The following is a 27,924-nucleotide window of genomic DNA, read 5'->3' on the forward strand; positions in this document are numbered from 1 at the left end:
AGAAGGAGGAGGAGAGGAGAGATACAGTGCACGATTCAATACAATATATTTCAAATCGATTCGATATCAATAAAAAAATCAATAAAAAATAAAGGATAAATCATGGGAAAACACCCGTTTTACTCATCAAAACTGTGAAAATGTTAAATATGTCACATAAAAAAGTTTCCTTCCTCTAAACCAGGGGTGTCCAAACTTTTTTCATCCAAACCCAGACCAAGCAGAGGCAGATCGAGGGCCGTAGACTGATGCTCAAGTACAGGGAATAATTTAAATGTGAGCATGTTTAACATGTTAGAATGATCAGTCTTTATTCATACTAAATATTATAATATTAAATATTAAATATGAGCTTTATCAAGGTAGATTTTCAAAAAACTTGCAGTAAAAAAAATATTTTTAATTGATGCAAGGTAATTTGGGCAAATTCACCTGAAAGTCTGAGGGCCAAGAAAAATTTGTCTGAGGGCCACATTTGGCCCACGGGCCATAGTTTGGACATGTCTGCTCTAAACAATCAACAAAACTGTAGCCAAAAATACTCTCGGTGATATATCGATACAGCAGCTCCCGATATCGATACTGTATCATATCGATATTGCAGTATTTTTGCACCCTCCTATCTGTTACCTCCTTGTAAACATACTGTTGTAATTTAAAAGGCTTTACTCACTTACTTTAGACAAAAAACAAAGCCCAGGAGCATTTATACGGCACATTTTTCTCCAATGAGGCTGTAGTCTAGAATATTTAAAACCCTGAATCCTCGCTATCTGTTCTGTGAGTAAGACTATTTGGTTAATGGCAGTTTGAGATTACACTCTCCGCCCTCCGTCGGTTCGAGCACATTATTTATTTATTTCCGCTCCTTCTGGTTTGTTCGGCCGCTGCTTAAAGAGCCGGCGTGCGCTCGCTCCGTCCACATTCCCTCAGACGCTCCAGGACTCCGCACGACGCTCAGAAGAACCTGCTCCACTACCACTGCCGCCGATGTGTTTTTACTCTCCACGGATTTTACGATGAAGACCGGTGGATTCTAAGAGGGTCCTTTTTACCCGGATCCTAAATGTTTTCACACAGGAGGAGGCTCTGGACATTCTGTGATGCACAAACTAAAAACAAACTCAAAGCTCCAGGAGAAAGATGGGGAATAAACAGACCATTTTCACCGATGAGCAGCTGGACGCCTACCAGGTAAATCGACTTTTTTGAGTGTTTTCAGTTTGGGTTTGGGTTTTAAACATGTGTGAATGAAAAAAAAAAAACACAAGATCCAGATAACAGAGATCAGAAAATAGAATAATATGGGCGCTTTTAACAGTTTAAAACAAAATAACTTCTCTTTTAAATAGTAGAAAATGGTTTAGTCCTGGTTTAGTTCTGGTTTTAGTCCTGAATTAGTCCTGGTTTTAGTTCTGGTTTAGTCCTGGTTTTACTCCTGGTTTTAGTTCTAGTTTAGTCCTGGTTTTAGTTCTAATTTAGTCCTGGTTTTAGTCCTGGTTTAGTTCTGGTTTTAGTCCTGAATTTGTCCTGGTTTTAGTCCTGGTTTTAGTTCTGGTTTAGTCCTGGTTTTAGTCCTGGTTTAGTTCTGATTTTAGTCCTGGATTAGTCCTGGTTTTAGTCCTGGTTTAGTCCTGGTTTTAGTTTAGTTTAGTCCTGGTTTTAGTCCTGGTTTAGTTCTGGTTTAGTCCTGGATTAGTTTTGGTTTTAGTTCTAGTTTAGTCCTGGTTTAGTTCTGGTTTTAGTCCTGGTTTAGTCCTGGTTTAGTTCTGGTTTTAGTCCTGGTTTTAGTTCTAGTTTAGTCCTGGTTATAGTTCTAGTTTAGTCCTGGGTTTATTCCTGGTTTTAGTCCTGGATTACTCCTGGATTAGTCCTGGTTTAGTTCTGGTTTTAGTTCTGGTTTTAGTTCTGGTTTTAGTCCTGGTTTTACTTCTAGTTTAGTCCTGGTTTTAGTTTAGTTTAGTCCTGGTTTTAGTCCTGGTTTAGTTCTGGTTTAGTCCTGGTTTTAGTCCTGGTTTAGTTCTGGTTTTAGTCCTGGTTTAGTCCTGGTTTTAGTTCTAGTTTAGTCCTGGGTTTATTCCTGGTTTTAGTCCTGGATTACTCCTGGTTTAGTCCTTGGTTTTAGTCCTGGACAAGGTTTATTAGTCCACAAATTAACCAAAACCTCACGTGACCCATGATCATCTCTGAAAAAACAGAAGATTAAAATATTAAAACTTCAGCCTTCAGCCGTTTTTTTCTAAACGTCGGCAGTTGCGGTTGTGTTTGTAAGATTAGGAAATGTTATGAAATGTTATGAAATGAGGTGCAGATGTATTTTTAATGGGAGTTTGCGACACATGTTGAAACTCTACTCTCAGGAGTCGTCTCGAGTGCCGCCGCTCGCTCCTGTAACCTGATCCACCCACCGCCGGTCTACACCAGCGGGTTTCAAACAGATGGAGTTAGACATGCTGTACGTCCACGCATCCCTATCCTATGTACCCGGGACAGTCCCAGTTTTGAGTCCTGTGTCCCCCGTCCCTGCAGATTTATACAAAACCAGTGATTTGTCCAAATACAAAAATTCAAATCCAAAAAAAAATTTAAAAAATCCAAAAAATCCAAAAATCCAAATCCAAAAAAATTCCAAAAATCCAAATAAAAAAAATAAATAAATCCAAATATTTTTTTTAAAAATCCAAATCCAAAAAAGAAAAAGAAAAAAATCCAAATTTAAAAAAAAAATCCAAAAATCCAAATTAAAAAAAAAAATCTAAAAAATCCAATTCCAAAAAAAAAATAAATTAATTAATTAATTAATAAAATTTAAAAATCCAAAGATCCCCCCCCCCCAAAAAAAAAAAAAAAATCCAAAAAATCCAAATAAAAAAAAATAAATAAATAAATAATAATAATAATAATTTAAAAAAAAATCTAAATTTGTCCAAATACAAATATCCAAATACAAGAAATGTCCCATGTATCTCTATTTTTGACCAATCTGATCCCTTCCAACAGTAAAGCAAGACATACATTGTTATTTGTTTAGGTAAAATATAGAAAAGCTGCTTAAAAATGACAAAAACTCAAAGAAAATGTGACTGTACTGACTCACCTTAGATATTAATGTGTCAAGCGCAGAACTGTTTTCCTTAATTACACACTCGTTTCACAATTTTATTATTACCAACCACCACAAACCATTGGTGTCCAGTTTTTTTATTTTGAAAAGCTTGTCACCCTGTCAATAATGGCTAGGCCTAAATAACTAGGTGGCACCAGCCTGGCTAACTTTAAGTCACAGAATAGAACTTTTATGAATGAATCACACTTTGTTTTTCAGGACTGTACTTTCTTCACCCGCAAAGAAATCCTCAGGTAAGTGTTTTTTAAGGAAGAAATTACTAATATTTTCGGTAATTTCATCAGTTTCTTGAACCCTCTAGAAGGTTTTATAAGTTTGAACATTCATCAGTGTTGAATATTCAATCCCCAGTGAAAAACATGAAGGATATTTGAAATCAGGACATATTTTTAAATGAATATAAGATCATTTGCATCTCTACAGCTCTGACGTTTATGTGAACTCCAGTTGGACGTTTATCAAAGGTCTGTGTGCTCTGGGGCTTTAAGTTCAGCGGAACAGTGACGTAATCTTCTCCAGTAAAGTTTCATAATCGTGTTGTTTTACACCATCCCAAACCAAAGGTCAAATTTCAGCAAGTGTCAACGTGAGAACTCGTGTTTGGAGATTCTACCAGGTTCTTCACGAGCCACAAAACACATACACAGTGTTGGGAAGGTGACTTTTAAAATGTAATCCCCTACAGATTACAGATTACATACACCTAAATGTAGTTTGTAACAGAATCCATTAAATTACTTAAAGTGAGTAATGTAATCTGAATACTTTGGATTACTTGATTTGCTGTAGAGAAGCAAAGACGAGGAAATCGTAACATAAGATGTTTTGTCTGATAAAAGAAAATAAAAAGTCCAGACTTTACTGAACCAAATTAAAAATATTATTGATAGAAGAAGAAACACGTCCACACAGCAGGATTTAGTCCTGTTAATTCCTGTTTTAGACCTGGTTTAGTCCTGGTTTAATTCTGGTTTAGTCCTGGTTTAGATCTAGTTTAGACTTGGTTTTCGTCCTGGTTTTCGTCCTGGTTTAGTCCTTGGTTTAGACCTGGTTTAGACATAGTTTAGATCTAGTTTAGACCTATTTTAGTCCTGTTTTATTCCTGGTTTAGACCTGGTTTAGGTCCAGTTTAGGCCTGGTTTTAGACCTGGTTTAGATCTAGTTCAGACCTGGTTTTAGTCCTGGTTTAGACCTGGTTTAGTTTCTGGCAATGAGTGGAATTACCAAAAAAAAAAAAAAAAAAAAATGCAACCCAAAATGTGAAAAAAAAAACCCATTTATTTCAACAAAGTAACTGTAATCCAATTACCACTCACTGAAACAGTAACTGTAACTGAATACAGTTACTCATAATTTGTACTCTTATTACATAACTCCGGTACATGTAATCTGTTACTCCACAACACTGAATATATATGAAAATATGAACTGTTTTGTGGAGTTTTATTTTGAGATTTTAAAGAATTAAATTTAGGTTCAGAGTTTAAACTAAATTAAAAATGTTTAATCTCACTCTGATTTTATCCACAATTATGAGGATGAATTTGAAAAGTACAGTATTAAAATATGCCATATGTTTAAAATATAAAGACTCTACTTGTGTGTACTGGACGACATGTTATTATTATTTTTTTGTATGGGAGTTGTTTGTGTTTTTGTGCTTAAATCACAGCTGTGTTTTTGCTGCAGGCTCCACGGTCGATATCATGAACTGGCTCCACATTTGGTTCCGATGGATTACACCAACGACCCTGACTGTAAAATCCCTCCGGCTCTGATCGTCAACATGCCCGAGCTCAAGGTACAACTCTCCCGCCGAGCGTTTACTGCACGTGCTTGTGATTTACAGCTTTTCGATCACTTTGGCGTGTTTTCTGAAACTTTTATAAATCTGTCAGATCTTTTGCAAAACTATTCACAAGATGAAACGTTTGAAAAATGTAACTTAGTGAACAAAACGTAAAACTGTCTTGTAGAAAGGACAGTTTGTGGTTCAAATACAAACACAGTCATCAGATTTATAACCGAGTATTTGCTTCTTCAGTGGCACGTTTTAGCAAATGAAAAATCTGTCATCATGTCAGTGTCCCAAACTCCAAACGCTCACAGTTCAGCTTGGATAAACTACCCTACAGATATTCTAGAGATGAGAATTTCACCTCTTTTTGGAGAGACGGTTCTTTTGTCTCTGCTTATTATGAAGATGGCTCCTGAGATTTTCTGCTTCTTAAATTAATTTATCACCAAAAATAAAGCAAAACTGTGTGTAAAATGAATTGTATACTAATGTAAAAAAAAAAAAACGTGACATCAAATGTTTATCCTTTATATGGCTTTATTTTCCGAACAGAGTGCTACTAAATAAATTATGAAGTATAAAAATGTATGTGAGAAATCCCTCAGTCGCTCAGGTAGAATCCACAGCAAAGGAGAAAAGTTTGTTTGGTCGACTGGACAAAAGTTTGTTTGGTTGAAGACGTTTCTCAGTTCATCCAAGGTGCTTCTTCAGTTCTGGTCAGACGCTGGTGACACTTCCTTATATCTGTCTGAAAGGAGGAGCTAACTACACTGAAACTACTCTGAAACGAACACACCTACATGTTTACCGTTTCTGTTCATTAGCACGGCCTGTTGATCTGTACTCAAAACAAACAAGAGAACAAGAGACCCCACTGTTAGTACAGATGAACAGGCCTAACTAACAAACAGAAACTGTAAACAAGTGTGTGTGTTAGTTTCAGAGTAGTTTCAGTGTAGTTAGCTCCTCCCTGCAGACAGATATAAGGAAGTGTCCACCAGCGTCTGACCAGAACTGAAGAAACAGCTTGGACGAACCGCGAAACGTCTTCAACTAAACAAACTTTTGTCGAGTCCACAAGCTGATTTTTCTCCTTTGCCATATAAAAAAGTATAAAAAGACCCATCTCAGTTAGTCAACCTTTCAATTTATTTATTTGTGGAGCCTGTTGGATATGTTTGTTTTCACTTTACACAATCAACACTCTGCCTTTGAACTGCATATTGCATTGAAATATGTCAAAATTTTAATGCGTTTTTTGTTTTCTGTTTCTCTCTGTCCCGCTCGCTCTCCCTCCGTCTCTCGTGTTCACTCTAAAAAAACTAAATCGACTCCCAACGAGAAGCCGGCTAAAGTCGTTCACTTCAAAGAGTCGGCTTTAAGAACCGGAATGTTCACAACCGACACATCACTCAGATATTCAGCTGTGTACTCATGTAACAGCATAAGAAAGGAAATTATGCATTTATTTGTTAAGTGTTTTTGTGTTTAGTTGTTACTCAACTTCTACACGCACCATAAAAAGTTTCATTGGTTTTTGTCTTTCTCATCAAACACACATTTTCCCATATGTGTTTATGTGCAGGAAAACCCGTTCCGTACCCGGATCGTAGAGTCATTCTCTGAAGACGGCGCGGGGAATCTGAGCTTTAATGAGTTTGTGGACATGTTCTCAGTGCTCAGCGAAATGGCCCCGAGGGAACTCAAAGCAATATACGCCTTCAAAATATATGGTAAAGACACAGTGTATAACTCAAGCACAGTGTTGGGAAGGTGACTTTTAAAATGTATTCCCCTACAGATTACAGATTACATACCCCAAAATGTAGTTTGTAACGTAATCCATTAAATTACTTAAAGTGAGCAACGTAATTTGAAGTTGTTTTAAATGTGCTATATAAACTTGAATTGAATTGAATTTCTTGCCATTTGGCGTCTTTATCGTCACTGAGCGTCATGTCGTACTGATGTTTGTATTTCTCACCATTTCCTCCAGCTGTGACTCAAAACCATCCCTTTTTCTTCTTGCTCTGCACCGGCGAGGAAGCAAATAAACCACAAACACATAAATAACCTGTCAGAAAGTAGGCGTGCGACAGCGCTGCAGAACTGACGCATAAAGTTCTGCTCAGCTGAGGTGTCGAGAACAAACCGCAAGAACTGCCAGACAAAATGACGTCATGTCTGTTTTTTTGTGCAATATCTACATAGGTGTACAGAGGCCCATTTCCATGAACTGTCTCTCCAGTGTCCTTGTGCATCATGTTAGAACAGGTGAAAACAGTTTATCTGGTTAGAGAAGCTATAAAACTGACCTTTCTTTGAGCAGGTTGAGTATCTGGAGCATCACATTTGTGGGGTCGATTAAATGCTCAAAATGGCCAGAAAAAGAAGAACTTTCATGTGAAACTCGACAGTCTATTTTTGTTCTTAGAAATGAAGGTTATTCCATGCAAGAAACTGCCAAGAAACTGAAGATTTCCTACAACGGTGTGTACTACTCCCTTCAGAGAACAGCACAAAAAGGCTCTAACCAGAGTAGAAAGAGAAGTGGGCATCTTGACCTTACGGTACAAACACAAGAAGTGTCCATCCAGTCAGTCCAACTTGTGGGACGGTGTTCTTGAAACGTGGGGTGAAATTTCTCCAGATTACCTCAACAAATTAACAGCTAGAATGCCAAAGGTCTGCAATGCTGTAATTGCTGCAAATTCAGGATTTTTTTGTCGAAAGCAAAGTTTGAAGGAAAAAAATATTATTTCAAATACAAATCATTATTTCTAACCTTGTCAATGTCTTGAATATATTTTCTATTAATTTTACAACTCGTGGTGGTAAATAAAAGTGTGACTTTTCATGGAAAACATAAAATTGTCTGGGTGACCCCAAACTTTTGAACGGTATTGTATGTTCTTATGAAGTATGAATAGGCCTTTACAAAGCGTCAGACAGAGCAGTGCCTCTAGTTAGCGTCAAACTCAGCTCATCAAAATCAGCTGCAAAGTATCAATGGACTGAACAATATCGTAGGACAGTGTTATCAGTGTCTCTGCTCTTCTCCGCAGATTATAATGTGGATAATTACCTGTGCAAAGAAGATCTGGAGAAGGTTCTGAACAAACTGACGAAGGAGGAGCTGACGCCGGAGGAGGTGCAGCTGGTGTGTGAGAAAACCATCGAGGAGGCCGACCTGGACGGAGACAGTAAACTCTCCTACGCAGACTTTGAGAACATGATCTCCAGGGCCCCGGACTTCCTCAGGTAATTACACCATTTACAGATCTGTGTTTTAATGTCGTTTAATCCTTGTGTCATTCTGTTCATTTGTTGTTGTTTTTTTTAATAAAACCAAAAATAAGAAAACGAAAAAACAACAGTTTTCTTCATTATTTGTCTCCAAAACCAAAATGAAAAAACAGATAATGATTCGTTTTTTCAGTTTTTGATTTTGTGTTTAAATGAAAAATGGAAAAAACGGATAACGACCGTTTCCCGTTTACATGACTTCTGTGACCTCTAAAATTATCGGATTTATTTTGATAACTGTCACGGTTTACGTGCAGTGAAGCCGCAAATTTTAATCAAAATTTTGGATAATTTTGAATGTCAAGATTCACTCCTGTTTGCACAGGCTTAGTCCGATTGTGCTGAAATTTGAATCACTAATGCGTGATCTCAGTCGTTCCATGGAATATATTTATTCTATATCAGGGGTGTCAAACATACGGCCCGGGGGCTGGATCTGACCCTCTAAGACCTTTAATGTGGCCCTCGGCTGATTTTCTACTAAAATATTTGAATTATATTTTCTATTGTTAATTTTCTGTGGTGTTTATCACAGCAGCGTCTCCAGCGTCTCTGTACGTGGCCCCTCCCACCAGAGCAGCACAAATGAAGACTTGTCTCTTTCCAAACGCTCTTAAAGGACGATCGTTTTGACTGTTGACCGTGACACCCTCATCAGAAAAATGTCCAACATGAGAAAAGTGGAGCTGAGTGCAGGATTTTACAACAAAAATTGACTTATTCCTATTTACATACAAGTTCATGTTAAAACATTGTGTTGAAATTGTATTTTTCTCAAAGTTTCAGGTTGTTCATAATAATATTATTTGTCAAAGAAAGAGTTCATCAATTAAAAAAGATTTCTGTAATAGATTTGTGTTTCTCTGCACAAATATTTGAACTTATTGTTATTTTTGGGGTTTATATGACATGAGTTTTCTGATCCGGACACTTTGGGATCAAAGTCGTTTGGATACGACCCCCGGAACAAAATGAGTTTGACACTCCTGGTCTATAATGTCGAGCCACTGATTCACTGGCGGTGGGTCCTTTTTAAACCAGCTTCCTTGTTACTGCTTTTCTTGATGCCAATGTCAAAATCTTAAAAAGGTATCTGTCCGCGTTTTCGATCACGTCTCCAGGCAGAAGGCTTTACTAAGTGACTCTATTTTTCTGACCGTGACGGAGACTGAAAGAGAAAAACGCAGAAAGAAAAGAAATAGATTAAAAAGGCACAATTACAACAACAAACAACCAAATGCCGATTCGAGTATTATCACCGGACATCTGTGTTTGGTGAAATATTGTAGGTAAATTATGGTGGAATTTTTACTTTACAAATTACAGACATCGAGCATTCACACGGGATTAAGATCTCAGGCATCCTCTGCAATTATTACAAATCATCAAAGATCCACAGGTCAAACTAATCCTGTGCGAATACAAAAACACAACTCCAGGTCTGTTTTGGAGGAGGTAACAGCATTAGAACATGAGTTAAAGCTCACAGGAGTCCAGTTTTGTGTCATGTAAGATCTTTGAATGTTCACTCACTTTATGTTTTATCTTTTTGTAGCACTTTCCACATCAGAATCTAAAGGGCTCAGTGGAAGAGTGAAGCACCTACCTCCTGTCTGTGCTGGCCACGACACGTCCTCAGTTTGCAGACGGTAAAAAACGACAATGATAATGTTAAAAAAGTAAGGACTCTTAAAATGATAAGAACTATGAAAGAATCTATTCAGTGACTTTTTCAAACAGTGGAGCCACAACATAAATTCCAATGCAGAGACAGTTTATATAAATGGACAAAGTGAGCATGGGTGCACTTCCGATGTTCTGTCGAAATGAGCTCCCAGCAGCCTAAATCGACATGACGCCTATCGATTCGCACCACCCCGTCGAAATGAGCTACCTTACAATTTTACAGTTGTATAGATCCAATAAAACCAAATAATAATAATAAAAAACCCTAAACGAGACCTTCCCAATTTGACACACATTTCTTTGGATTAGAGACGCAGGTTTGATGCTGTTTTTGCACACGGTGATCAAACTTTATACCTTAGTTTTGTCAAATTTTAACTCATTTATATGAATCTGCGTAGTTCATTTGGACCAGGGATCATCAAACTAAGGCCCACTGACCGACTTCAATTTTTAAAAATGATTTCTTGTCAAATAATAACACGTCTGCATCTTATATTTTGTTGATTTTTTCAATAAAAAATATGTATTTATATGAAGTATTTATATTTAAATAATTATATGACATATTTACATTTGCTGCCGAATTTTCGTCACCTGACAAACTCGAGATCAAACAGTGACAGAGTTCTGTAGTGCAGTTAAAGACAGCTGAATGTCTCGTGTTAAAGGACGAAAACGGTGACAGAGAGAGCCGAGTTTTCAAAGAACAGTGAACGACTGATTATTTTTTTGTTCAGTGTGAGGACCGTGCTGTCTGATATTTATTTATGTATTTATTTATTTAACGAGACAGGGACAATTTACATTAACAGGAGAGATGTTTGTACCAGGTTGTAGCACCAGTGTTAAAGAATCACTGGTCGGAACCAAATATGCAGTAACAAAAAGTATTTATTAACAAAATAGTCGTGGACAGGGGGATTGATTCCAGGGGAGGTAGGACGGGTCCAGGTTGGCTGAAGTGCAAAGGTGAAGAGGCTGACCAGAGGCTTGCGGAACAGGTGGTAACGGGATGAGGCTGGCTCCAAAACGGTTGAACTGGGGAACGGACAAAAGTAAACAGGTAAGAGTCAAAAACCTTCCAAAATGCTCAAAAACACAAAAAGCCTGAGTAGTTCACCACTTGGTTGATGGAACGATCTGGCACAGGAAAAGCCAAATAAGGTGAGAGAAGGGAAGAGGGAGCAGGGAAAGGAGGGGTAGGAGAGGCAGAAAGAAACCCTCACAACCAGTGCTCATTTCCACCTGTTGTCGTTCCTGGGCAGGTTTATTGATTGATTTTATTTAATTGACCTTGACTCTCAACTGTTCTTCCTGGAGATGTATGTAGCATGTTTTGGGTTGTATATGTATATGTTAAGAAAGTGTGTCAGTTTTCAAAAAATATAATCTGCGTCGTCAGGGTCATACAATTCTGTTATACGGCCGACCCGACCTCGACCCCCATCACGGTCAGGGGCAGTAATGTGGCCCCCAGAGAAAAAAGTTTGGTGACTCCTGATTTGGACAGTCATATTCTGCTCAAATAGGCTCCAACTAAGGCAAGGCAAGGCAAGTTTATTTGTATAGCACAATTCGTACACAAAGTAATTCAAAGTGCTTTACAGAATAAGAAATACATTAAAATCATAATAAAAACAAATCAAAACATAAACAATCATGAAGATTAAAATTAAAAAAGAGAGACATAAATTGGAGAGAAGAGTGCGGAATGAAAACCTTTCAGTTATATGCACAGTTAAACAGAAATGTTTTGAGTCTGGATTTAAACAGCGTCACAGAAGAGTCTGTCTCACATGTTCAGACTGTTCCAGGTTTTAGCTGCATGAACCTGAAACTCTGACTCCCCTTGTTTAGTCGTGACTCTGGGCACCAGCAGGAGTTGGTCCCTGAGCTCCTCAGAGTGTGTGAGATGTTCATATGACACTAACATGTCACAGATGGACTTTGGTGCTCGGCCATGGAGACACTTGTACAAGCAGAGCTGCTTTAAAGTCTCTGAGCCACAGGAGCCAGTGCAGAGACCTGAGACCAGGACTTATGTGCTCGTACTTCCTAGTTCGAGTCAGGACCTGAGCTGCAGCGTTCTGGATGTTCTGGATGTTCTGGATGTTCTGGATGTTCTGCAGCGTCTCACAGCTCGTTTGGAGAGACCAGTGAGCAGAACATTACAGTATCTAACCTACTGGAGACAAACGCATGGATAAGTTTCTCCAAGTCTGATTTCGACAGTAAACCTTTGATTTTTGCTATGTTTTTTAGATGGTAAAAGGCTGCAGATGTTATTGATTTTATGTGACTGTTAAAGTTCAAGTAAAGGGAGCACATATCGACAGGACAATTGTAGAATCACATTTATTCACTCATTTGTATGAATTTGGGCAGAGCTCATTTCCACAGGCCGATATCTTCTATCAAATAAAACTCCCACTTCCCATATAAGAGAAAGAAATGACTGGAAACACTAAAATATTTATAGCGTTAAATATATAATATTTAAGGCTACAGTGTGAATTTCCTGTTATAATATAGTGATATTTTATTTATACAGCGCCTTGCTAAACAAAGTTACAACGTTTTCTACACATGGAAACAAAATAAAATACGAAAATTATAACGATAAAATCAAATATTAAATCCAAACTCTTCAATCATCTAACGTAGGTTTTCTGCCGCAAATCAAACACGCACACGTCGATGTTTAGCTGGTCAAAACAGACAATAAAACCAAAACACTTTTAAAATGTGACTTATTACTCCATTCTGTCTCGGGAGCTCAAATCGACAGGACACCGACTCCACCGACTCTGGCTCCAATTCACTTTGTACTGAAAAAAACGTTGCTCCTCTCTCTGTAGCTGCTGCTGTCAAACTCCTCATTTTAGTCTTAAAATGTTCGTATTAACCTGTTCTACATGATCCTGGTGTTTTTATTTTGCTATTTTGTAAATCAGTTTCTATTCCTAAAATGAAACACAACTCCAAATTTCGCTTTTATAACTCCAACTTCGATGAGCTTCGTTTGACTGGATCCAAACACTGTAGGTGACGTCACACTCCCTTCGTCCAGTTCTTTTTACAGTTTCAGTCTTTGAAAAGGGCTTACAGATGTTCTTGAGTTTAAGCAATATTGTACTAAACCAAATCATGTAAAAAGAAGAAAAGAAGCTCTGTTATTGGACAAAATAACTCCTGTAATGTTGGATTCATTTTGTATCATCAGTTCATGCATTAAAATAAACAAATAAATAAAGGGCTTTTACTTTCCCCTTGGTTGTTTTCGTGTGATTATTTGTACTTTATTTTATATTTGAGCGTGATCCACATCGAAGAAATGCATAAAGAAGTTTGGCGCAGATTGGCAGCCTCGCTTCCGTTAGTCTGCTCCAGGGCAGGTGTGACTTTGATAGTAGTTTCAGATAAATTAATACTGCACAGAATTGGAAAGTGTATGGAAAAGCGTGATATAGACCATAGACTAATATATAAGGTGATCAGAATTTCAAAATAAAAAAACTGGGACATCCTCGTGTTTTTTGGTGGTTGGTAATAATAAAATTACAAACCTGATTCATCGGCCGGTTTCACTTGGTGGAAACCGTGTGACCTCGCAGCATTAGGATTCGTTCACTCGACAGTAGGCAGGTACTTTTTTTTTATTAACCAGTCGCTGCTGTTTGGCCGTGACGTATGTAATGCTTCAAATCCTATAGCAAGAAGGACAATAACGTTTTTCTCCTTGATAAAATTCACCAAATATTCTCTTTGTTCCGGCTTAAATCCTCGATCTCGGGAATCATTGCCAACACAGAATGTCTGTCTTCGTCTACATCCATCTCGACACTTTGTTTACTGTTGTTCTGTTCCATAAAAGGGACACAAACAGAGAAAAGAGTTTGACGTCATGACTTCACAGATCAGATGGTCGGTGCTCGGTCTACAACTTCCGGGGTTCTTCTAAACCGTCTAGTGCAGGGGTGTCAAACTCAAATTCACAGTGGACCAAAATTAAAAACTGGGACTAAGTTGTGGGCCATGCATGTTTTCTCTTCTTTCAAGATATGTAATGTTAAACCATTTCTTAATAAAATAAATGTTTAATATAAAGGCCATAGCAGCTTGTCAAAGCCTGATCCCATCAGATCTCAGAGGCTCAGCGGGTCTGGGCCTGGGTAGGACTTGGATGGAGACACTGGGAACATCAGGAGCCACAGGAGGCGCCAGTGGCAAAAAACTGTTGTTGTGTCCTTAGGCAAGACACTTTACCCACATTGCCTAATATGAAAGTGGTGTGTGTGTGAGTGATGGTGGTGGTCGGAGGAGCCGATGGTGCAGATTGGCAGCCTCGCTTCTGTCAGTCTGCCCCAGGGCAGCTGTGGCTACAATAGTAGTTTACCACCACTGAGTGTGGAGTGACTGAATAATGAACTGTAAAGCACTTTGAATATCTTGAAAGGCGCTATATAAATGCAATCAATCAATCAAAATAATTAAACAACATTTTAAATAAATGATGTCTCTATAGCCTATCTGTAGCTTTTGAACTCTTTATTTATTTATTTATGTTTTATTTTTTTCACAAACCAACAACCAGTCAAAATGCGCCACACATTTGCAAAGCATTCTGGGATTCGTAGTATTAGCGGTGCATGCGCCATACTGGCAGACCAGTTCTAATACATATTTGATATGATCTTACGAGCAAAATATTACTATATCGCCGGCCAAATTTGGCCCCCAGGCCTGAGTCTGACACGTCTGGTCTAGTGTATTCTGATTCCTGATCTAGTCTGGAGAGAAATGAAATTGAGCAGAGGCACTAGGTGGCGCCAGACTGGATATTCCATTACTGTGTTAGAGCAAAAAGCAACACGTTACAGTAATTCGTTCCTTTTGTAACACGTTACTCCCAACACTGCTGACAATATTCTATTTATCTGCCTCATCAGTGTTAAATATTCTTGACCTGTAGAATCTTGTGACGTCATCTGAAACTGAAAAGCCAAACAGACTGATCCTACAACAAACCGTGTCCGTCGTAGAGCAGGATTCTCTGTAAACTGGAGGGTCGAGGGTTGAATCTTCGTCCGTAATCCTCAGCACTTCATAATAATAATAATAATAATAATGTGTTTTTGCTGATGCGTGAAGCTTCGGCTGCTGTTAGATTCACTTTAACTCACTGACTGCTGACTGCCTGCACATTTACCGTGATGAAGACCCCCGCACCGCTGCATGATGGGACTTTAAGAAGGATGGCTGTGTAATAAAAGCGCCCTCTCAGCGTTCTCCGGTTATTTACGCGTGCACTTATAAAGCCGATCGGACGACCTCTTTAAACGTGAACGCGAACGGACGTCATCGTTTAAAACACATCACCTTCATCTCTTTGGTTTTACAGACTCACACGCCTCAGAACATCATTTTAATCGCAAAGAAACACGATGAGAAGCTTTAGTTAGATTTATTTTATGTCCAAATTTAAGTTAACAGTAAATTAATGAATAAAATCTGAAAAAGTAATTTAATTTAAGTTCTGAAAATGTGAAAAAATGAAACTGAATCATTTAATCTAATTGGAAATTGGTTGTTTAGATATATTAGAAAGTGAGACAAATAATCTTCATAATCTTCCCTGTGGTTGGGTGTGTATAAGTTTTACATTTATAAATTAAATCACATTGTGTCGAGATAGTTTCAAGGCTCCTTGAACACAATATTATTATGAAAACCCATTTTAAAGAAGAGCAACTCCATCTCCTTTCTTAAATATACTGAGACAGAGCAGGTGAAGCTCCCAAGAAGAGTTTTTTTTTTTTTTTTTTAATCTTTGTCTCACTTTCTCTGTTCACTGTTGTGGCCTTGCTCCAGTGATGTGCGTAAACTTACACCTTTTATCATATTGTTTAGATTTATTCCAGTTTATTGTTATTGTTGTAAAATGTATTAAAGTCTAACCAAGTGAAAGCAGCATTAATTTTTAAAAGTGTGTATTATATAGCAATTAAAAGCTATTTATTTATGAATTCATAAAAATTATATATAAAATAATAAACTATTCAATTTGTTTCATACATTGCATTACAGTATTAGCAAATCATTCTTTCATGGTTTACTAATCATTAATAAATGTTCAAATTTGTACTTAAATATGCATTTACAAAATACACACACAAATGGTTAGTTCATGATTAACTAAGTGTGAAATAATTATGAGTAACTACTTACAGCACAGGCTTAGTAAAAGCAAGTTAAGTGCTTATTAAAGTAGTAATAAAGTAGTTATTAGGCTGAATGACTCTTAATGAAGTATTTGCTCATTATTAATTAAGTCTTTGTTCATGCTTTATTAAGGCTAAATAAGGTGTAGTTATTATAAAGTGTTACAGTTACATTATTTAAAATGATTATTATTTTTAAAATTAATCATTGCATTTATACAGCGCCTTTCAAGATACTCAAAGCATTTTACAATTCATTATTCATTCACGCAACACCAGACCTGGTGGTGGTAAACTACTACTATAGCCACAGCTGCCCTGGGACAGACTGACATAATCAAGGCTGCCAATCTGCACCATCAGTCCCTCCGACCATAACCACACACACCACTTTGGGTGAAGTGTCTTGCCTAAGGACACAACGATGGTTTTTGCCACTAGCACCCCCTGTAAATTGTAGCCTAATTAAGTTAAAATGTAAAAAAGGCATGTCCAAACTATGGCCCAGGGGCCAAATGCGGCCCTCAGACACATTTTTCTTGGCCCTCAGACTTCCAGGTGATTTGGCCCAAATTACCTCGCATCAATTAAAAAATATTTTTTTACTGCAAGTTTTTTGAAAATCCACCTTGATAAAGCCAATGTTGAATATTTAGTGTTTGGTTTTAAGGATCTTAGCATGAATAAAGACGATGGCTCATTCTAACGTGTTAATCATGTACATATTTCATTAACTGTATTGAGCATCTACGGCTCTCGATCGTCCCTCTGCTTTGTCTGTGTTTAGATATGTGGACACCCCTGATGTAAAAGGTATATTAATAAATATTATTTTAATTTAAATGGAAATAGATAAAAATACAAATAGATTAAAATGTAAATGTAATTTCAATATTACACATATTTGTTAATTTTAAAGGTTTTCAACCTGCTGCTGCTGAAGAAGAAGCTGAAAATCTTCAATAAAAGTCTAGAAGGTGATTTGAGCCTCGTGTCTGTTTTTCTGGGTTTTTCCAGTTGGACCTGTGTTTGACCGAGCGTGTGGTGACATAACAAGACCAGATCTATACAAGTTAGAAGTTAGAAATTAGACATCACATCTAATTTTCACAATTTCTATCCTTAGACTGGCCAAAGCCAACTTTTTTCTTGAAATAGTTAAAAATGCACAAGGTAATCGTAAAATCATGTGGTAAAATTATAGACAAACTAAAGGGAAAAGAAAAAACAGATGTGCTGATATCAGTCTTACTAATTTTATTTATTTATTTATGATTGACTGGATGAACGATTGCATTAATATATATTGTATTGTATTTTATTTTATTGACATGTCCACCAACCTGTCCAAGGACTGAAGCTGGAAATGACAGATTTTACTTTAACCTGCACAAACATAATGACCTTTTTTGTGTAGCTCAATGTTTTTTTTGTTGTTTTTTTTTATGTGCATTGTCCCTGATAAATAAACAAATAAACTAAACTAAACTAAGTGTAAATACTCAGTTCAGCATTTCAAGAGGACGTGTTATGAAAATCAGAGAAGCAGGCGATTTAAAAATGCATTTAATAGTAAAATATCGTTACATTTAAGTTATTTATTTTACAGTTTATGGTCAGGAGGAAGCTGCACTCACAGAGCAGAATAAAAACAGAATAGTGTCACGCACAGAGTCACCATTTCCTTTTGACTTCAGGAAAGATCCGCTTCCATTTGTCGTTCTGGAAAAGAAACGCGGAGTTAGAACGGAATTGCACAAACCGGAAAATGTACACGGAAAACTGAAACTGAAATAAAAATCTGAGAAAAGAAAAAAGGAAAACGATAAAATGTGAAAAGAGTAAGAATTTATTATTTATTATATTTATTATCCTTAGATAATGTAGAGCTTTTGCTCTTCATTAAACTGGCACTAGATCACTTATTTTAAAGCCGCATTGTGTAACTTTTATTCATTCACTCCACACTCATACTTTCGTCACAAACCAGGAAGACGTTTGGAAACATGCGATGACGACTTCTGGTTTAGTTACTAGTGTCGTAGTTCTCGAGACCTGTCTTGGCCTCGAGACCATTTTTTTAAGGTCTTGGTCTCGTCTCGGACTCAATCAAGTTTGGACTCAAGCTTGTCTCAGACTCGACCGCGTTCGGACTCAGTCTTGTCTCGGACTCAACTGCGTTTGGACTCGGTCTTGTCTCGGTCTTGTCTCGGTCTTGTCTCGGTCTTGTCTCGGTCTTGTCTCGGTCGTGAAGGTGCTTGGACTCGGTCTTGACTAGGTCTTGTCTCGGTCTTGTCTAGGTCTTGTCTTGGTTTTGTCTCGGTCTTGTCTCGGTCTTGTCTTGGTCTTGTCTTGGTTTTGTCTCGGTCTTGTCTCGGTCTTGTCTTGGTCTTGTCTTGGTCTTGTCTCTGTCTTGTCTCGGTCTTGTCTCAGTATTGTCTTGGTCTTGTCTTGGTCTTGTCTCAGTATTGTCTTGGTTTTGTCTAAGTCTTGTCTTGGTTTTGTCTCAGTCTTGTCTCGGTCTTGTCTTGGTCTTGTCTCAGTATTGTCTTGGTTTTGTCTAAGTCTTGTCTTGGTTTTGTCTCAGTCTTGTCTCAGTCTTGTCTCGGTCTTGTCTTGGTCTTGTCTCAGTATTGTCTTGGTCTTGTCTCAGTATTGTCTTGGTCTTGTCTCAGTATTGTCTTGGTCTTGTCTCAGTATTGTCTTGGTCTTGTCTAAGTCTTGTCTTGGTTTTGTCTCAGTCTTGTCTCAGTCTTGTCTCGGTCTTGTCTTGGTCTTGTCTCAGTATTGTCTTGGTCTTGTCTCAGTATTGTCTTGGTCTTGTCTAAGTCTTGTCTTGGTTTTGTCTAAGTCTTGTCTTGGTTTTGTCTCAGTCTTGTCTCAGTATTGTCTTGGTCTTGTCTAAGTCTTGTCTTGGTTTTGTCTAAGTCTTGTCTCGGTCTTGTCTTGGTCTTGTCTTGGTCTTGTCTTGGTCTTGTCTCAGTCTTGTCTCAGTCTTGTCTCGGTCTTGTCTTGGTTTTGTCTCGGTCTTGTCTCAGTCTTGTCTCGGTCTTGTCTCAGTCTTGTCTCAGTCTTGTCTCAGTCTTGTCTCGGTCTTGTCTTGGTTTTGTCTCGGTCTTGTCTCAGTCTTGTCTCGGTTTTGTCTCAGTCTTGTCTCAGTCTTGTCTCGGTCTTGTCTTGGTCTTGTCTTGGTTTTGTCTCAGTCTTGTCTCGGTCTTGTCTTGGTCTTGTCTTGGTTTTGTCTCAGTCTTGTCTCGGTCTTGTCTTGGTCTTGTCTTGGTCTTGTCTTGTCTCAGTCTTGTCTCAGTCTTGTCTTGTCTCAGTCTTGTCTCAGTCTTGTCTCGGTCTTGTCTTGGTCTTGTCTCAGTCTTGTCTTGGTCTTGTCTCGGTCTTGAAGGAGCTTGGACTCGGTCTTGACTCGGTCTCGAGATGAAAGTCTGTGGCGAGGACTGGTGGAGCCGGATCGTGTAGATCGCCCAGAAAGGCGACACAATGAGCAATGTGCTGAACCACCAGGATTATTTTTGAGAAGAATAAACGTTTACATCATCGAAGAATAAATGAATTCGGCTTTAAAATCAGAATCAACCACCCACTTACTTCAGAATTAAGTTTAATTCCGAATGGCGAGAAGAAAATTAAATTTGTAAAAATCCTTCATCATTTTTACAGCTCACTTTCAAATCTTTTGTTCTACACTAAATCGCTAATGTGAAAGGGGCATTGTGTCATTTTTCACGGGCACCAAACCAGACCGAGTCACAGGTCAGATCTGTGGAGAGGCGACCCCGCTCACAGTCAGAATGTCTGTTTTTCTAGGGATTTATGAGAAGTAAACCCACCTCGCCGTGGATTCTACCTGGAAAACTGAGGGATTCTTCACACATTTAATTCCGAATAATCATTTTCATTAGACTTTTGAAAGTGGAATTAAATAATTTTTATTCGTAATTAAAGCTCTCATGTAAACGTGGCAAATGACAGAAGATAAAGATGAAGAAAACTGGGACATTTTCTCTTTTTTCCTAGATTTTGTCAGACTTACTACTGTGAACAGAGCCTAAAGGAAGTCGTCATCGCATGTTTCCAAAAGTTTTCCTGGTTTGTGACGTAAATGTGAACAGAGTTTATTGTAGCCACAGTTGCCCTGGGGCAGACTGACAGATTTTCTACAGTATATATTCAGTATTTTCAGTATGTCATGTTTTACTTTTGTGTTTCGGTGTGTGGTGAACTCACTTTAGTCCCGTGTTTGAGCCTCAGGTGTCCCACGGGTTCGTACTGGGCGCCGTTGTCCAGGAGCTGCGGGAGCAGCGGGAGCTTCGGGAGCTGCTCGTACGTGTCGTCCACGGCGGGGCGGTGCGGCGCGGTGACCTCGGCGTACACCCCCGCGTCGTCCGCCCTGGCGCCGGGCTCCGGGCTGGGCTGCGGCGACGCTCTGTACGGCTCGGGCCGGTGCGAGGGCTCGGGGCTGGGCGTGTCTCTGCCGGGTCGAGGGGGGGTCACGCTCAGTCTGTAGCTCGTCTCCTCGCCGCTGTTCAGGAGGAGCGGCAGGGAGCGGCACCGGCTGTCCAGCAGGTCCAGCTCCGAGTACAGGGACTGGGGTCTGGAGGAAGCGTCCGCCTTCGCCTCTCGATCCTTCAGCTTTTTACGCCGCACCTGAGCGTAGCAGACGTTGTCCTGGACGTCGACGCCGTTTTCAAACTGTCTGCTCCTCCGAGGAAGAGGCGGTAGGTCCTGTCGACCCAGATAGATTTATATTTATATTTATATTTATATTTATATTTATATTTACATTTATATTTATATGAAAAATTACGGAAGCCGGGAGGGATCATAACAAACACAAACGCCACAACGAGTGACAGCGATTCCGTGTTTCATTCGTTTGTTAATTTTTCAATATAAAACCAAAAATAAGAAAACAAAAAAACAACTATTTTCTTCATTATTTGTTATATTTATTATAAACCCAAATGAAAAAACAGATAACGTTTTTGTTTATGTGACCGGTCTGAACCAGGACTAAACCAGGACTGAACCAGGATTGAACCAGGACTGAACAGGACTAAATCAGGTCCGAGACCAGACTGGAACCAGACTGGAACCACACCGGGACTGAGACTAGGATTGAGTCCGGGACTGAGACCAGGACTTAGACTGGGACCAGACCAGGACTGAGGCCGGGACCAGACAAGGACCTGACTGTGATTGAGACCGGGACTAAGACTGGGACAAGACCAGGACTGAAAACGGTTTAATCCTGGTTTAGTCCTGGTTTAGTGCTGGTTTAGTCCTCATTCAGTCCTGGTTCAGTCCGGCATCACAGTTTAAGTCCCGAAAATGGGAAACGGTCGTTATCCGTTTTTTCCATTCTTCATTAAAACACAAAATCGAAAACTGAAAAAATTAATCATTATCAGTTTTTTCCCTTTGGTTTTGGAGACAAATAATGAAGAAAATAGTTGTTTTTAATTTTCTTATTTTTGGTTTTATATTGAAAAAAAAACAAAAAACGAACAAACGAATGAAACATGGATTACTTACGTTTCCCACTTCATTCACGTCTCCGTTTTTTACTTTTCACATTCTTGTTCTTCTTCAACTTCCCACTTGATCCTTTAATGTTTCGCTTGGTCCATCGGAAAATAGAGTCCAACGGTCACTTCTGTTGTGGCTTTTTTTTGTGTTGTGGCTTTTTGATGTGTTGTGGCTTTTTGTTGTGTTGTGGCTTTTTGATGTGTTGTGGCGTTTTGTTGTGTTGTGGCGTTTTTGTTGTGTTGTGGCTTTTGTTGTGTGTTTTGTTGTTGTTTGGGTTTTGTTGTGTTGTGGCTTTTTGATGTGTTGTGGGTTTTTGATGTGTTGTGGCTTTTTGTTGTGTTGTGGCTTTTTGTTGTGTTGTGGCTTTTTGCTGTATTGTGACTTTTTGCTGTGTTGTGGCTTTTTGTTGTGTTGTGGCATTTTGTTGTTTTGTGGCTTTTTGCTGTGTTGTGGCTTTTTGTTGTGTTATGGCTTTTTGCTGTGTTGTGGCTTTTTGTTGTGTTATGGCTTTTTGCTGTGTTGTGACTTTTTGCTGTGTTGTGGCTTTTTGTTGCGTTGTGGCTTTTTGTTGCGTAGTGGCTTCTTGATGTGTTGTGGCTTTTTGTTGTGTTGTGGTGTTTTGTTGTTTTGTGGCTTTTTGTTGTTTTGTGGCTTTTTGATGTGTTGTGGCTTTTTGTTGCGTTGTGGCTTTTTGTTGCGTTGTGGCTTCTTGATGTGTTGTGGCTTTTTGTTGCGTTGTGGCTTTTTGTTGCGTTGTGGCTTCTTGATGTGTTGTGGCTTTTTGATGTGTTGTGGCGTTTTGTTGTGTTGTGGCGTTTTGTTGTGTTGTGGCTTTTTGTTGTGTTGTGGCTTTTTGTTGTGTTGTGGCTTTTTGCTGTGTTGTGGCTTTTTGATGTGTTGTGGCTTTTTGTTGTGTTGTGGCGTTTTGTTGTGTTGTGGCTTTTTGCTGTGTTGTGGCTTTTTGATGTGTTGTGGCTTTTTGTTGTGTTGTGGCTTTTTGTTGTGTTGTGGCTTTTGTTGTGTTGTGGCTTTTTGATGTGTTGTGGCTTTTTTGTGTTGTGGCTTTTTGTGTTTGTTTGTGGCTTTTTGTTGTGTTGTGGCTTTTTGTTGTGTTGTGGCTTTTGTTGTGTTGTGGCTTTTTGTTGTGTTGTGGCTTTTGTATTTGTCCGGCTTCCGTAAAAACTGAACCCTGATCCCACCTGTAGATTGTGTTTGTGTCTCACCTGTGAGGAGCAGTTGCTTGCTCTGCTCTGCGTCAGCTGCAGGTCTGAGCCTCTCATCTGTTTTTTGGTCTTTTGAGCCTGGAGCGTGGCCACTGACCGCTGTTTGGGACTCACGTGGATCGTGTCATAAAGATCATTGTTCTGAACCTGGAAAACAAACAAAAATATTCAATCAAACTCAGTATAAAAGTCGCCACACGATGGGAACGACCGTCTTGCTTCAGTCAGTCGGGAGTCGGGACGGGCATTCGATGAAATTTACTTAATCGATCGTTGGAAGAATTAATGATCGATTATCGATTAATCATTAACATTTTTATATTAAAATGATCATCATTATTATTACTATCTGCACTAATCTGCATAAATAAATTCAACTTTACGACATATAAACCGTAACGACTCTAGAGCCACATCAGCTGTTTGACATTATAATGTGTTTAATTCAGTTTTGTTCAAATCTCACAGAAACAAAACTTAAAACCACATCACTAATTTGCATAAACTAAGTGAAGATAAAACTCCAGCTCTTGTGTCGCTGATGTGGTTCAACTTGTGTTGGATTAAAAGACATGACTCAGGTGAATACAGGTCAGTGTGACCAGATTTGTGTTTGTCAAAACCAGGACATCGTACGGTAGAGATGCGCGGATGGGCGACTTTTTCATCCGCAACCAGCATCGCAAAACTCATCATCCGCCCGCTGTCCATTTGCAACCACAGTTTTTCAAAACCGCACCCGCCCGCCATCCGCTCGCTCTCCTCCCATTTGCTCCGAGTTCAGAGTTTTTTATTTGAGTAGTGAATCCGCCACCCGCCCAAATTTAATAAAAATATTATTTTTCGTCACGTCATCCGCCCGACCCGCCGGTTTAGCCGCGGAGTTGCGGTTGTAGCCGCAATCCGCGCATCTCTACCGTACGGGGGGAGGGGGGGGGGGCGGGGCCTCGTCATCCACATTGAGCGACTCTCACCTGGTAAAACTTTTTCCCACTGGACACAGAAACATATGTGCTGCTTTATACACTGTGCACATGGACTCACACTTGTCCCAACGCAACGGAAAGTGTGGAATTTCTTGTACAAATCCTGGTTAAATCCACATTTGTGCTTCGGTTCGTTACAGACTGACCCACTGTTTGTGTCTCGCTCCTTCTGATGCAGAGACACATGTACACACCTGTTTGGTCACACTACACACAGAAACATACATTCGGTTTGTCGATTAAAATTAACATAATCGATGAAATTCCTAATGATCAATTATTGATTAATCGATTAATCATGCCCATCCCTAGTCGGGAGTGTGCCCATGTTCCTTCAGCCTTATGTTCCTTCAAGTTTTTTTTTTTTTTTTTATGTTCCCTCATTTTCTTTATCATCAATTTGCATCAGATTTCATCAATTTGTTCGTCCCACCCGACCTATTTTCTAGCAGAGGTTGACTACAGATATTATGTAGATCTGTGTTTTAAAAGTCACAAACCTTCACGACCCAAGTCCATAGATATTATTTGTAAATCACAAAATAAAGTTGGATTTGAGGATTATTGAACATTAATGAGGATGTTTTATTGTTGACTGATCGTGTCTCTGAACATTTAGTTTTCCTCGGCCATTGAAGCAGCAGTAAAATGATCCGTGGAAACACTTCATAATAACTACACCTTATTCAGTGTTTAGGAGTAACAGATTACATGTACCGGAGTAATGTAATCAGAGTACAAATTATGAGTAAATGTATTCAGTTACAGTTACTGTTTCAGTGAGTGGTAATTGGATTACAGTTACTTTGTTGAAATAAATGAATTACACAGCGGGATTTTCCTTTTTTCACACTTTGGGTTAAACCAGGACTAAAATCAGGACTAAAACCAGGTCTAAAACCAGAACTAAACCAGAACTAAACCAGGACTAAACCAAGACAAAAAAACAGGACTAAACCAGGACTAAACCAGGAATAAACCAGGACTAAAACCAGAACTAAACCAGGACTAAACCAGGACTAAACCAGGACTAAAACCAGAACTAAACCAGGACTAAACCAGGACAATATCAAGTAATCCAAAGTATTCAGATTACATTACTCACTTTAAGTAATTTAATGGATTCCGTTACAAACTACATTTTGGTGTATGTAATCTGTAATCTGTAGGGGATTACATTTTTAAAATAACCTCCCCAACACTGACCTTATTTATTTATTTAATAAAGCGTGAACAAAGGCTTAATTAATAATGAACAAAGACTTAATTAATAATGATTCACGCTTAGTAACTACTTAATTACGACCTTAATTAGCACTTGCACTTAATTTGCCTGTGCTGTAAATAGTTACTCATAATTATTTCATACTCAATTACTCATGAACTAACCATTTGAGCATTTATTAATCATTAATAAGCCATGAGAGAATGATTTACTAATAATGCAAAGCAATGATCATTCAGGCAGCTGTTATCTGCCTGAAGTGCTCTGTCCTTTGCTCATTTATCACCTTCTTTTTGGAAAACCAAGCAAATATTTCTCCACTTCAGCTGCAGAAACACTCGTTCGGTGCAGAGAAGATTCACTGACTCTCTCGCTCCCTCGTGTGGCAGAACTGTACATCACAGACCCACATGCAGGTCGTGTCAAGGCGACCCAAAAAACAAATCTTGTGACCCACTTGAGGGTTGTGGTCCAGTCTTTGGGAAACAAGTAATGTAAAGGTCACGGTGCAAAGGACCTGAGGTTAAAATGACTCTGAATCATCTCTTTAAATGTGGTTTAAAAATAAAAATGACTTGACTTAGAGTTTCATTTGCGGGAACATAAAGCTGAGCCGGGTCAATCTGTCCCAGTATAAAATAACACACAGGATTGAAAAGTGTTTGGAAAACATCGTGCTGGGGGTGTTCTACATGTGTGTTTATTGGGGGTCTGCAAAAATATCGAGCCGATCGAGCTTTGAGGACCTAATGCTCCACGGGCACAGGGTTCTCTCAGGGGCGGAACTAGATTCCAAGTTCTAGTCAAAGATTAGTCCTGGTTTAGACCTGGTTTAGTCCTGGTTTCCTGGTTTAGTTTAGTCCTGGTGGTTTACCTGGTTTAGACCTGGTTTAGACCTGGTTGGTTTAGACCTGGTTTAGTCCTGGTTTAGTCCTGGTTTAGTCCTGGTTTAGTTTACCTGGTTTAGACCTGGTTTAGTTTTAGTCCTGGTTTAGTCCTGGTTTAGACCTGGTTTTAGTCCTGGTTTAGACCTGGTTTAGTCCTGTTTTAGTCCTGGTTTAGACCTGGTTTAGTCCTGGTTTTAGTCCTGGTTTTAGTTTAGTCCTGGTTTCAGTCCTGGTTTAGTCCTGTTTAGTCCTGGTTTAGTCCTGGTTTAGTTTAGTCCTGGTTTAGACCTGGTTTACCTGGTTTAGTCCTGGTTTAGTCCTGGTTTAGTCCTGGTTTAGTCCTGGTTTAGTCCTGTTTTAGTCCTGGTTTTAGTCCTGGTTTAGTCCTGGTTTAGTCCTGGTTTAGTCCTGGTTTTCCTGGTTTAGTCCTGGTTTAGTCCTGGTTTAGTCCTGGTTTAGACCTGGTTTAGTCCTGGTTTAGTCCTGGTTTAGTCCTGGTTTAGTCCTGGTTTACCTGGTTTAGTCCTGGTTTAGTCCTGGTTTAGACCTGGTTTAGTCCTGGTTTAGTCCTGGTTTAGTCCTGGTTTAGTCCTGGTTTAGTCCTGGTTCAGTCCTGGTTCAGTTCAGGTTTTAGAGCCGTTTGTTTGTGTAGGTTTGTGGGGCCCCGTTAGCAGAAATGACTCACCACGCAACAGGAAGTCGTCAGATATTCCCCGAACGGCTCGACGGGTTTTTCCTTGAAGTACTGGACGAGCTCAGACAAGGTCCCGTGTCGAACGTGGTCCCCGAAGACGACGAACTCCCCCGACTCGTTCTGGTTGATCACGAAATGACGGCACCGGTCCCTGCCCCTGGATCGCCACGGCAACGCAAACGAAATCATGTCCAAAAAAATGTCAAAATACAAACACAGACACTTAAAAACAACTTCTCTGTCTCCTACCTCCTACTTCCTTGTCTCTCATCCTCCTAATTCCTTCCCTAATAGTCTCATAGCCTCCTTGTGTCCTGCCTCCTAGTTCCTTGCCTTGCCTCCTACCACCTACTCTCCTACCTCTTTGCCCACTAGCCTCCTATCTCCTTCCCTACTAGTCTCCTAGCCTCCTACCTCCTTCCCTACTTGTCTCCTAGCCTCCTATCTCCTTCCCTACTTGTCTCCTAGCCTCCTATCTCCTTCCCTACTAGTCTCCTAGCCTCCTACCTCCTTCCCTACTAGTCTCCTAGCCTCCTACCTCCTTCCTTGTCTCTTAGCCTCCTATCTCCTTTCCTACTAGTCTCATAACCTTATTGTCTCCTACCTCCTAGTTCCTTGCCTTACCTCCTACCTCCTACATCCTTCCCTCTTAGCCTCCTACCTCCTTCCCTATTAGTCTCATAGTCTCCTACCTCCTTCCCTATTAGTCTCCTAGCCTCCTTGTCCCCTACTTCCTTGTCTCTCAACCTCCTAATTCTTTCCCTAATAGTCTCATAGCCTCCTTGTGTCCTGCCTCCTAGTTCCTTGCCTTGCCTCCTACCACCTACTCTCCTACCTCCTGGCCCACTAGCCTCCTACTTCCTTCCCTCTTAGCCTCCTACATCCTTCCCTGCTAGTCTCCTAGCCTCCTACCTCCTTCCCTACTAGTCTCCTAGTCTCCTACCTCCTTCCCTACTAGTCTCCTAGCCTCCTCCCTCCTTCCCTACTAGTCTCATAATCTCCAACCTCCTTCCTTACTAGTCCCCTAGCCTCCTCCCTCCTTCCCTACTAGTCTCATTGCCTCCTACCTCCTTCCTTACTAGTCTCCTAGCCTCCTCCCTCCTTCCCTACTAGTCTCATTGCCTCCTACCTCCTTCCTTACTAGTCTCCTAGCCTCCTCCCTCCTTCCCTACTAGTCTCATAATCTCCAACCTCCTTCCTTACTAGTCCCCTAGCCTCCTCCCTCCT

At 39.6% G+C, this 27,924-nt stretch overlaps 2 protein-coding genes across 3 annotated transcripts in view; one reads left to right on the forward strand and one right to left on the reverse strand.

Annotated features, from left to right (window-relative positions):
- The first annotated feature begins 16 nt into the window (after window positions 1–16).
- Window positions 17–11,785, forward strand: cib2 (calcium and integrin binding family member 2). Its single transcript, XM_020933036.2, has 6 exons — window positions 17–1,194; window positions 3,326–3,360; window positions 4,817–4,928; window positions 6,511–6,658; window positions 7,991–8,186; window positions 9,787–11,785. The coding sequence occupies exons 1-6, from the start codon at window positions 1,144–1,146 to the stop codon at window positions 9,806–9,808; spliced, it is 564 nt and encodes a 187-aa protein (XP_020788695.1). The 5' UTR covers window positions 17–1,143; the 3' UTR covers window positions 9,809–11,785.
- A 5,905-nt stretch (window positions 11,786–17,690) lies between these two features.
- LOC110167665 (uncharacterized) overlaps window positions 17,691–27,924 on the reverse strand; it is a 19,516-nt gene continuing 9,282 nt past the window's right edge. For both annotated transcript variants that reach the window (XM_055156031.1, XM_055156032.1), the window contains exons 5-8: window positions 26,689–26,854; window positions 22,906–23,052; window positions 20,381–20,878; window positions 17,691–17,863 (exon numbers count right to left, since the gene is read on the reverse strand). In XM_055156031.1, the coding sequence (XP_055012006.1) occupies window positions 17,816–17,863; window positions 20,381–20,878; window positions 22,906–23,052; window positions 26,689–26,854 (859 nt within the window). In that variant the 3' untranslated portion in view covers window positions 17,691–17,815. The remainder of the gene's footprint in view (window positions 17,864–20,380; window positions 20,879–22,905; window positions 23,053–26,688; window positions 26,855–27,924) is intronic.

Source organism: Boleophthalmus pectinirostris, unplaced genomic scaffold (assembly GCF_026225935.1).
Source record: "Boleophthalmus pectinirostris isolate CB_2022bp ecotype Guang Dong unplaced genomic scaffold, ASM2622593v1 HiC_scaffold_2, whole genome shotgun sequence".
In the NCBI taxonomy this organism is placed as follows: Eukaryota; Metazoa; Chordata; class Actinopteri; order Gobiiformes; family Gobiidae; genus Boleophthalmus; species Boleophthalmus pectinirostris.